Source organism: Chelmon rostratus, chromosome 17 (genome assembly GCF_017976325.1).
Source record: "Chelmon rostratus isolate fCheRos1 chromosome 17, fCheRos1.pri, whole genome shotgun sequence".
In the NCBI taxonomy this organism is placed as follows: domain Eukaryota; kingdom Metazoa; phylum Chordata; class Actinopteri; order Chaetodontiformes; family Chaetodontidae; genus Chelmon; species Chelmon rostratus.
Window position 1 is genome coordinate 8,954,226 of NC_055674.1, and position 12,001 is coordinate 8,966,226.

Sequence of the window (12,001 nt, forward strand, 5' to 3'; positions counted from 1 at the left end):
TAACAGCTGATTACAGTAAGATCAGGCACATGAGCAAAAATGTAGGAGTGCACAAAACACTGCTGAATTATTCACAAACTAAAGTCAGCATTCATCTAAATAGTATCAAATCATTCTTGTCCATTGTTATTCTTCATCAGTTCAATTGGCATTAATCCTCTTTGACCCTCTGAGGTACGGCTTTGTTTGGAGCTTAGAGGTGCTCGTTTATAAAGGCTCGATTGTGGGTGATTAATATTAATCATTGGAAGTTAATTTGAATAACACCTGTTGTCTGTGGCTTTGAGTCAACAGTCCTCTTGAGCACCACATTTGAATTTCATTACAGCTTCTGTTATGACCAGAGGCTCTGCAAGATTAAACCTGTGACATGTGGTGAGTGGCAGAAAAACAAATATGGAGCACAGCAGCGTAGTTACAATACAAATGGTCGGCTTTGTGCATTAGTTTATTCATGCTTATACTCTTAATTATAAGTGTTTATTAATGGGTTACAATAGGGCTAAATAAATATTCATAGAGGGAATTATGCAATGACAACAGCATAGTGATCTTTTGTATTTGTAATTATAGTAGCCCACATTTAGAGGAACTGCTTTTGAAAGTTGTGTTGTTTTTAAATGTATTACAGGATTATGGTTATTTTCGTGAGAAGGGATGTTTATTCTAGGATATTTCATCTGTGTGTTTTGATTATACTGAGCATATGGATGCTTGGTGAGGGAACAGCAGCACTCAGCTCAGTTGACAAGGTTGCACATAATGAATGTGTTCTCGTGTACTATATTTTAGCCAGACTGTTCCAAACATGTCATATGGGCCTCCTTAAACTAGCCCAGAAGATTTACAACCCCATAATATTCCAAGAAGCCCACTTAACGTGAGAAAAATCTGTAGCGCTCCATGCAGAAATCATAAATGCACACAAACGCTTTTTAGACTTGAATTGCGCGCAGATCTCCACAGAAGTCTGATAGATCACGTGTAGCCTGTATGTGTGACAGTTTTATTATCATTCAGGAGGTCAGAAAGCATACAGGCTCGCACTGCACGCGAGATAGATACTGTTTAATGTACAATATATACTGTATATTAGTATTATTTAAGTAATTGTTGCCTTTTTCGTTATTCCTGAAATGGAAAGTCGAAGCAAAGCTCGGCCGACAGTGTAACGGTTGGTTACACATTTGCAGCCAGTGCGTCCATGCGTAGCTCAGGCAGGGAGGATGCTGGTGTTGAGAGAGACAACCAGTTGCTCTCCAGCTGTCACAGTAAGTGCAGCCTCCCCGACGCACCGACGGATGAACATCCTCGACCTGTTGCCTCGGCGGGCAGAAAAGTAGAGCTGCATTGTGACGGGTGCCCAAAACGAAAGAAGTTGATTTTTCTGTTCAGGAGGGAAGTCGAAGACGATGCCATGAGGCGTATCGATGTGTTCGTTATTAATCTCCGTTTTGAATAGCAGACGGAAGAGGAACGGAGTTGATTTTAGGGGGGTCCACCTCCTCGGTGTGGAGGTGCGGTTTGCTGTGATATCTGTCTCTGGGCTCTGTGGAGGAGGACCATGGTCGAACTGGAGAAGGAGGTGCTCCCTCTGCCCCCTCGGTACCGGTTCCGAGACCTGTTGCTCGGGGACTGGCAAACCGACGACAGGTAAGGATGCAGCTACTTGCATCGTTTACGCACGGCGCACCGGATCCGTTGCGCATCTGTGCGCCATGAAAGCATCATGTCATCTTGTCTAAAAATAATTAATTTGTTGTGCGTTTGCATTTCCTCCCTGTGATCTCCTTGATTCAGGTGTATGAACGTGTTTGAGTATTTCACTGGCAGCCGTGCAGCTCTGTTGTTATGGATGCTGCAACAGGTTTACCCGTTGCCCTGTGTGCGCAGAGGCTACTGCCAATACAATATAATCTCACAAAAAGCAATAATACTAATTAAACCATCTATGAGAAAATGCTCAAATGAGAACGACAGACTAACTATTTACTCCGGAATATGTATTTCATTTATTTTCATCTTACATGTATATGTTTGGAACATCATTGGTGCCTTTGGTGGCATAAATCAAAAAAGAAATGAAGAACGTGCAAGTAAGATAAACCTACAGTAGCCTGTTTATGTTACTCCCCATGCCATGAATCCCGAGATTTACAATGAGCCATCTGCCACCTGGTCTAGCGATTTCAAGTGGGTGCTCTCAGTAACTGGCTATTAACCTTTGCTTACACTCCATTTGCAGGGCAGGAGATTTCACCTGCTGTATGATATGCATTGCTTAATTTGGCTATTTCATTATGCTGTCTAATGGAAAATCTTAACCTCCATTTCACGCATGGTGTCTCCTGTTGCTGGGTGGAAATTAAGACCAAAACACTTTTGGACTTGAGCAGCCGTTTCGAATTGGATAATAGGGAGGTCTTGCTATTGAAAGCATGTAAGATCAGTCCAAGTCCAGCCATTGGCAGGCTTCATTATAGAGACACTGCTGCATGCTGTTATAGAAGCCTGTCAGTAATTCTGATCATATTAGTGAAGCGATCCATCCAAAAGCATCCAGCACTGTCCATTTTCGTGATAAATCCTAATGTTATACTACGCTCCTGAATGAAGCCTAAACAGGCCTGCTTGTTCTGGGCGTGCTCTTATGGCCTTCTGTAATTTGTCAGCTATTGCCCAAGGACTAATGTTTCCAAACCAGAGTGCAGTGTGACCTCAGTCACCTGATTGCAGAGGTTCAGTGACAGCTGCCTGTTTCTTGGAAGAAGCAAATGCGCTCTATATAATCCAGGCTCCTCATACCAAAAGCATTTGAGAGCAGCATGGATAATTTCACCAAATGAAAGTAACAGAAACAAAACAGGTGCACAGTGACAGCGTGGTTGCGATTGTTGTTACTGCTTCGGAGGCTGCTGAGACAGTCTGAGAGGAGTGTGCTGTAATACCCTCTTAACACATGACGTGGATGAGTGCTTTCAGAGAAGGCGTCGATCACTTTAAGGGCTCTAGAAGTTACTGAGGTCCGAATTTAACTTGTGTGGGCTGAGCATGTTGCGTTTGCTTTGTCACAGCGCAGAGCCGTGATGTCCAGTGCACACATGCTGTTTCATATAGCGGGGAGATCTTAATTAAGAGCACTTGTATCTGGCAAAGCAGACATTAGTGTAATCCTTTGTATGTCTGATGTGTGTAACTGTGTTTTGCCTCTCTAAAGCTCGGTTCATGTGTGTGCGTGTGTCTGAGCATCCGAATGCACGCATGTTTTAATCTACAAATGACACTTGCGAGAGAGAGAAAGAGCAATGGACAGGGGTCAAGATGTTGATCTCAGGGCCCCGGCAGTATTAGCCGCTATAGAGCGGACTGATTAGGAGGAAAACATGAGCTGTGATTGATTGTGACAGAAAGCTTAATTACGGTAGAATCATGCAGAGTTTGTCTGCCATGGCGCATTAATCCAGGAGTAGCCTCTAATTAACGTCCCCAAAGATCCAAGCAGTCCCATTGGCCCAGGTGCACAGATAGCTCCATACAGTATGCCCGCGTCCCAGCACAAAAATACACTCACTAATCAAAATGTCAACATGTGTGCGCATAACTTATCTCCTTGACACATATGGGTGCTCTCTGCCCTGGGAAAACCTGTATTACTGAGCCCTATAATCCCTCTTCTGTCGCTCTCTGTGGGACTTCTCCCTGTGCTCCTCAGCTTGCATCGCTGTGTGTGTGTGTGTGTGTGTGTGTGTGTGTGTGTGTGTGTGTGTGTGTGTGTGTTTGTGTGTCCATACATCGGCCTCTTTTAACATTCACACCCCCTCCGTCCCTCTCCTCGGCGTCGCAGCTCTGATTGAAGTGCCATACTTTTACCCCTTTTCAAGAGCTCTCCTGTAAATCAGTGGAATACATTTTGCCATGGCTGTTGAAAGGCTTTCGGGCGAGGCAATTTGCAGCACATTTTAAAGATGGGGATTGATTTGATAATTATTTCACACACAGGGATCTCCTGTCCTCCTGATTGTACTATTACTGATATCTATAGGGTCTCCCTTTTCTCCCTCTGCCAGTAGCCCTTCACAACCCAGCATTGGTTGGATCTATTTTTTGTCAAATTAGAACAAACAGAAATTGAATTTGGCTCAGTTTTCTCTGTACAGACTGAAACAAGTCTTCTCTCCAGGGTAGAACTTGAATAGAGGTCTGCTGCTAACAGTTAGCTACCAATTGTCATTATCTGTGTAGTTCCCTTACTCTACAACTTGAATCAAGGTTGTGGCAGATAATTGATCAGTAAGTGAATGTGTGTCCTGCTGTTACAGAAACGTATCAAGGACAGAGTTGTGGGAGCATTTTTAACGACACTGGTCTGATTACACTGACACCGTTGATGTTTTCTGGCAGTGAGTCAGAGGCTTCTGTTTTGAGGAAATGCCAGATGACTAAACAATTAAATACAAATCTTTTGCAGGCTGAAGACAAGGGTTTTACCAATCAAAGACGCTGTCTGGTTTTGGCCTAAGATGATATGGAGACCTGAAATGGATGAATCCTTTTTGGCTGGTTCTTGATATTATCAGCAGTCTTTGGCTTTGTGTAAATCTGATCACAGTCCTGTTAAATTTGTACGAAGTGCGTGAGCTAGCTTTCTGTCTGTGTCTCTCACCCAAACAATCGAATCTTCGTACGCTCGCCGATTTTCATTATCAAACAAACTTTTCACATTGTTCGCATTCTCAAAAGAGAGAATTCTGGCTTAATGTACAGCAATTACTGTGTCATAAAAGCCCATGAACACACACGAGTCGCAGCACAGTTCCACTTGCATGTCTAATTTTCCAGACGCGAAATGAAATACGACCGTCTCCGTTGCTCCGCAATAGAAAGCCCCAGCGGGAGTTTTCCTCAGAGTCCAGGATTATCATACAAATGACAGCCGTTTGTTCTTAGAACGATCTCTCATTGGCTGTCACTTCCTCCACATCTTCCACATCTCTCTGTCTACTCCCTGCCATCCTTTCTCCCCATGCTCCTACTCCTCTTGCCTCCCTCTTAATTCTTCCAGTCAAGACTTAATGTAGTAAGGCCAGTGGAGAGCATGATCCATCAATATTGTCAATATTCATACCCGTTTTATGCTTTGACTGCACAATGAGGTGGACACCGGCGTCCTTCAGTGAGCCTTTCAGAGCTGGTGTAAGTTCCTGCCATATTATTTATAAGACAGTTTAGAAAGCTGATAGCTATCTCCGTCAAGAATGGTAGAACCACAGATGTATTACGTATCATGACTGCAGAGCCAGCGCTGGCACGAAGGGAAGTTATAAGCAATACAAACGGCTGGTATGATGAGAAGAGCCACCCCGTGAAAAAGTGATTTTGTCAGTTTTGAGGCTGGGGGAGAGAGAAGGGGTGCAGACCTCCTGACTCGTCCTCACAGCCACGTGGATCTGTCGCTAAACAACTAGAGTGAAGTTAACTTAAAAACACCCAGATGCTAATGGAAATTAATTGGAGGGCTCTGCATAGTCGATGGGAAGCTCAGGGCCTAGAATAGGGTAGACTAATAAAACCAAATCATTAGGCCTGACGAACATCCTGTTCTATTAATTAGAAAAAGCTTATAAAAACAACATCTTAATTAATATTGGCAAAGAGGAGAGGTTGCCAGTAGGCCTTAGCAGTAATGTTAGGTCCATTAGGGAGCAAACGAGATGGCATGGTGGGATGAAGGAGGGCTCATATGCAGTCTGAGCATGATCCTGCTACAAAGACTATTGTGCACATGATGCCTGGCGAGCCTGAGCCGCCGCTCTCTTTGTCAGAAGTTCTGTGAGAAGAGTTTACCTGAAGGCAAAGTGAGAGACACCTCCGTTTGCTTGCACAGTCACAGTTCATTGAATTTAATTATTTGGTCTTTGCACTTCAGCAACCCCTGTGTCCTACTGCAAGATGTAGGTCATATAAAATATTCATACTACAAGATACAAACACATATTGGATATATGTTAAAGATTCATTGCTATCACCAGTGAGCAATAGTCCATTGATATAGAGTGAACGGAGTCAATGCTGGGTCTGGGTGTGTCCCTGGTGGTCATTTAGACTGATGGTTCTTTTATTTTTGGAGCTTTTCTGCACCACTGGACTTTAATAAGCTAGGTATTGAATTCCCTAACCATCCTTTCGGTTAGACAAGCACTGTCAACACTTAAGAGCCTTCCTGCTGTGGATACTAACACAGCCATGGGGCTGACTAGCATGTGTCTGAGCACTTGTGGGATCTAGCGGCGTTCAGTGTTGCTGGAAGACCCCGTGGCATCAGAGTGGGGCAGGCAGCTGCTGTGCCACACTGTTCTGGGGGATCACAAACACAGTTGTCCGCTGATCGAAGCTCCCCTTTTTCCGGAACGTGTTAGCTTAATGCGCCACAGGACTCCCAAGCAGCCCCAGAGACACAGGACAGGCAATAGAGATGTTTGCGCTCACATTTCACTCCTTTTGTGTTGCATATGTCATCCCCAGAGCGGTAATTTGAAGATGACTTTGGAACAGATTGATATCTCACGTCGATTTGATCTAGTGTTAAATGTCTTTGCACATCTGAGGCTAATGTGATCCTAAGAGACGGGGAGATAGAATGTCACTGGATGGCTTTCAATAGCGTCGTGCATCAGTTAAACCATATTTCTTTTCATGATAAATGGATGAAAGGGATGTTTTTCCATGAATTCAACAGGAACTAAAGACATTGTTGTGATCTGTTCCTCCTTCAGGTAAAACTGCCCGAATATGTTAGTATATCCTCCTCTAAGCAATAAATAGTGAATTATCATTTCAGGAAAGGATGAGGCAAGGCTGGTTTACGTCAGGGAGCCGGGGGGATGGCTGAGCATTTCCACTGATGATGTATGGAAATTTTGAATCCACGAGAACCCGGGCGTTGTTCAGGAAATGACTCTGAGCAACTGCTACAGTGCACGCTTACTTACTGTCAGTATACAGTGGGATAGATGACACATTTCTTGTGAATGATTGCTGCTGTTTTTTTGCCCAGGCTACTTCGGAGAGAGAGTGATTGCTGTAGGATAGACATACAAATGTACGCTGGCACAGTGGATAAAATAGTAGATAAAGCGGTCGTGACAGAGACCGGTTGAATTTTTGTTTTACACATTTAAAAAGACGAGGAGAGAAAGGGGCTCTTTAAAGGTCTCAGACATCATTAAGCTATTATGAAAGTACTTGCTTGTTCCATTGAAGTGTTAAAATCAATTTCGTGGCAGCAGAGAGTTTTTTTTTTTTTTTTTTTTAAAAAACAAAGAAAAGAAAAATGTGCCTTTTACCACAAGAAAACAAATCTTTCCTTAGTGGGTATCTTCTCATTTTTCATTTCGAATGTGTGCGATGGTTGCGTTTCTGGGTCAGGGACAAGCTGTCCTGTCAACCACTGGTTGGATGAAGTAGAGAACACCTAGCCTCTGTTAAGCTGTTAGAGTGGCCCCGTGGTGATGTGCAATTTATTTCCCTCTTGTCATCCCATTCAGTTTCTCCTGCCCTCATTTGCAGGCTGTGTACATTACAATCGGTGCGTCTTTGTCTGCTTTTTCCAGTCTTCTCTCATTTAACTGTGCCCTCCTTTCCCAGAGGATCCCCTATTTGCCCATTCATCTTGAGCAGTACAGTATGTTGAATAACAGACTTCAAACTGGTTTATGGCAATCAGCATTTCCCCATAAAATCGTTCTCCAGAAGCTACATGTTTTTTCTAGTCGATAGAAGCAGCTGAACATTTCCACTTGGCGTCTCAGAGTCACAGTCTCCTTTTCCCTGTTTCTATATAGTGGTCCAAATTGCACAAACAGACCTGGCGGTGAGCTACTGCCTGGATTTGTATTCATATTTATGTTAGATGTTTCTCTTTAAAATAAGGGCATTTAGATCCACCCCTTCTCTGTCCTTGCAGCATGTTTTAATATTTATTATGGGTATATTTCTTTCCAAAGGCATGCTCCAGATATGAATTTCCTTTTTTGCTTTCTCTCCTATAATTAAGCTGAATGAACTTTGTTGTCATTGATCTTACCGTGAGGGTTACTCGGTTACCTTATTTCTTGCTTGTTCCCTATTTCACTGGTGTGAATACTATTCCTTAGTTGTGTGTGGAGGTTGTGGTGAGCCAATACTGTGCCGCACACATGTATTTGGGTTTCTTTCGTCTTTCAGCTGTGTCATTAGATGGCCAGTGCTGTGTCATTATAGAGCATAGGCATGGGTGGAAGCAGCAGGAAAACAAGGTTCAGCACTCTCTCAAAGATCCTCCTCCGCATGTCCCCCTGTGTCTTTCTGTCCGTCTGTCTGCGTCTGTTTATCTGTCTGTGTGTTGGTCTGCTCTCTGTCTCTCTTTCTTTCACACTTCAGCTCTCAGAGTGTACATGCAAATGCAGAAATGTAAATTTTCTCCCCAGACTCAGGTTTGAAATGCTCTGCCATGCCCCCTTTCTTCATGTTCTCTTGGTTCCAGCTGTTAAAGCTGCTGTTTTCGCTTATTAAAGCCCATGAGATGATCTTAGATGCTTGAGTCGAAATAATTAGTGTGATAAACCTATATTTTTAATGAGGAGCAGAGGAGACAGAAAGAGAGGGGGACATCTTCGGGGTTATTCTCTCATGGTGAGTCTTATACAATGTACTGAAATGGTTGTTCCTTAATCCAGCAACACGTGTTTGTTTTTTTCCCAAGTGTCCCAGAGCAGTTTTTCTTAACAATTATCCAATCATTTATATTCCCTGTGCTTTTTTGGAGGTGGTCTCGGGTGGGCTGATATGTGACTATTGCCCAGAGGTGCCATCGTGATGTGCTTGTGTGTCTTTTGTTTTGAAATAATGCCCTTTATGAGTTTTTAATGTGTTTTTCTCCCCCATCTCCCCCTTAGATTAAAGATCCCGTCTCTCAATCTATCCCACAGCTCTACTCTTTATTGGGCTATATTTCCACTTTATCTTTCACCCTCCGTTGTACACTCAAGTGGAAAAGCTCTCGCTTAGAGAAACACATCAAGAGCAAAATGACCTCTGAAATTATCCTCTTCTCCTGAGTAGATATCACAGCTCCTTCTCACAGAGGTTAAAGAGGCTTTTTGGACTTTGATGAATGAAGAAATGCATGAACGGCTGGATTTAGGAACATTTGTCACCTTAAGTGTCTAAAGAAAATAACAAACATGCACTAAGAAATTGGAGATTTCGCAAAGCATAGAACAGCACTGTCATGGTCGCACACGGAGGTGCTGTGCCTAATGGATTTGGTTGTAAAAAGCGGACATTAGCTTGAGGGAAAGCAAACATTAAAGCTTTTACCATTTTGGTTTGTTGTGAGGATGATAACCTGAAACTTGCCACAGTGGAGCTCTTTAGAAGACAAGAGCAATGATCTCATTAGAGCAAGTAGCACTTAGCTGTGGGAAATGTACAAGATAAACATGTAAGTTGTTGTTGTATTTCCAACCGCATGTTTTCTTACGCAAAGGGAGAACGACATCCTCGTCACTTCTGCCTGCCTTGTTGTTTTAGCCGCCCAGAACTTTTCCAGACCTTTGTTGACAGGATGCAAAATTTAATGCGGCGCTGAAATCCGACTTTCTTACGACTGTTACTTACTCTTCTTAGTTTTAAACATCATTCAAGTGCAAACATTTGCAATCGCTCAAATTTTGAGGACCCAGAAAGAAAATTGTTCTGATTAGATTACGTTATTTATTTTATGATTAGGTTGCATTAATTTAGGGCGCATGATTCCGTTGCATGCACTGTGTTACTTCCCAACCCCCTAATGGATGAGTAGCAATTTACTTTAGGAACATGTGATAATGGTTCTCTGTGCTTACTGCCACCGTGCTATTGACTGTTTGATTGCTCTGCGCATGAAAGAACTCATGCAGTCATATGCTCGATTAGCTCTGTACGACTCACACACACACAAGCCTTCCTTACTTTCCCCACTGTCAGTGACTGCAAATACTGCAGGGCGTCCCGTCTCTCCAGCAATTCGTACAAAGTCATTTTCTAATCAGAAGGTGCAATTACACACCCCTGGGCTTTTGCGAGCGTGAGGAGTTGTGCGTGTCTGGGTGTTCCTCTGGTTGCCATCATGTGTGCAGAAGCCTTATTGTCGGCAGGCTGCTCAGGGCGAAGGGAGCCGTCAACAAGTTGCAGTGGGCTATCGGCTTCGATGGCTGAACGCACTTCACAAGTACGTGTTTGCTCACATCTGCTCATGTGAGAGGGAGGGAAAAGACAACGAATCCTGTGTTGCCATAGCAACAAAGAGGAAAGTTACCCCCCACCCCCCCAAATGTTGCTGGGAAAGTGTGGCGTTGGTTCTGGCCTCTGTGTGTCTGAACATTCGGAGTGCTGCTACAGCATCGCTCTGGAACCCTGGGAAGACCCCAACCCCCCGTCCCCCAACCCCACCACCTCCTCCTCTTCCTGCAGACAGGAGAATAGATTGCAGTTGTTCTGCTTCCCTTTCATCTGTCCGTGTGTTGCAAGGAGACCACCAGCGAGCCGAGCCTGGCGTTTTTCATCCTCGACCTGAGTCATCCACTCTTCCCTCCATAGGATGAAAGGGTTCTCCCCAGAGGTGGTCAGACAGGAAATACAGTCACCTTCAGTCCTGCTGGTTATGCGTCAGCATGTAAGAGCTGTCTGAAGAATGTCTCTTTGTCATTTTCATCATGCCCCCCTTCATGAGCGTCCATGTCATGAATGGTCTAATAATCCTAATGACCCTGTTGCAGGTGTGTATTTGAGGCCTGTGTGTGTACAGTAGGTGTGTGTTTGCGCGTGTGTCTCTCTAACAGGAGGGTGCCAGAATGGAAAGGGAGAAAGAGCAGTAATTATGGCCTCCCATGTTCAGCAGAAACATCAGAGGGAAGTAATTTGTTGCTCTATATTTAATCAGTGCAGATAACGAGACTGACTGCAGCTGTCTGGGCCTATGGGCAGGCGGACAAGCAGGAACACCATTTCCTCCAAAACCCATTAGTCCTTAATGCTGCCTGACACGGTGTCTTATTTCCATACTTTTCACTGTTCAAATAATCATTATCACCCTTTTTATCTTCAGTTTGCTCAATTCTTTGCTCAATTCTTTTCCCTTGTATCTCCCAGCTGGCCACGTTTCCGCTCTACTGTCTCTTGACTTGACCCCACAAGAGAAGTATTTCTTCCCTTCAATCACCTGCAGCGCCCCTTGCATACTCTTCCTCTTTTTACTCTTGCACCCTCCTTATCTCTGTATCTCTCTCTGTCTCTGCCCACCTCTCCATCCCTCTCTTAGGGTGCAGGTAGAGTTCTATGTGAATGAGAACACTTTCAAGGAGCGCCTCAAGCTGTTCTTCATCAAAAACCAAAGATCCAGTGAGTTGCCTTTGTTAAGGATAGCGCTTTCTCTGTCTGTAATTGTTTGGGTGAATTTTTGTGCTGCCTGTTTTCTTACCACACGAGTTGTTCTTGTTTCGTTTTACTGTGGTGTGTGGTGTCTTTTTTGCTTTGCGTTTCATTACCAGCTGTTCAATTTGTCCACACTTTGTGACTGTCAATAAATATAGATATACATATATGCATATATATATAATTTGTTTAAAATAAATAGTAATAGCATTCATTCCTTTTTATTACCTCTTAAGTGGTCTGACACAAACACAATATTCAAGTTCCCACTCATGCCATATATTGTCAAGACAACAGGCACAATCAACTCCAACAAGAAACAAACAAACAAACAATTATAAAATTCAACTCACCATTGAAGTCTAATTGTAATCCGACGATGAAGACTGAGCCTATTGACACCACTTGTGCAGATGACTGGCTCTTCATACAGCCAATGGAATGCTAATTTACAGCCACATAAAGGAATTCAGTGCAAGTAGAGATATTACACAGGGTTTGAAAAGTCAAAAGTAAATGGCCTTAATATAAACATATATAGCCTAAATGT

The 12,001-nt window shown here is 43.5% G+C and overlaps 1 protein-coding gene across 2 annotated transcripts in view; it reads left to right on the plus strand.

Moving 5' to 3' along the window:
* The first annotated feature begins 1,564 nt into the window (after window positions 1-1,564).
* LOC121620341 (potassium channel subfamily T member 2) overlaps window positions 1,565-12,001 on the plus strand; it is a 35,991-nt gene continuing 25,554 nt past the window's right edge. For both annotated transcript variants that reach the window (XM_041956358.1, XM_041956361.1), the window contains exons 1-2: window positions 1,565-1,653; window positions 11,339-11,418. In XM_041956358.1, the coding sequence (XP_041812292.1) occupies window positions 1,565-1,653; window positions 11,339-11,418 (169 nt within the window). The remainder of the gene's footprint in view (window positions 1,654-11,338; window positions 11,419-12,001) is intronic.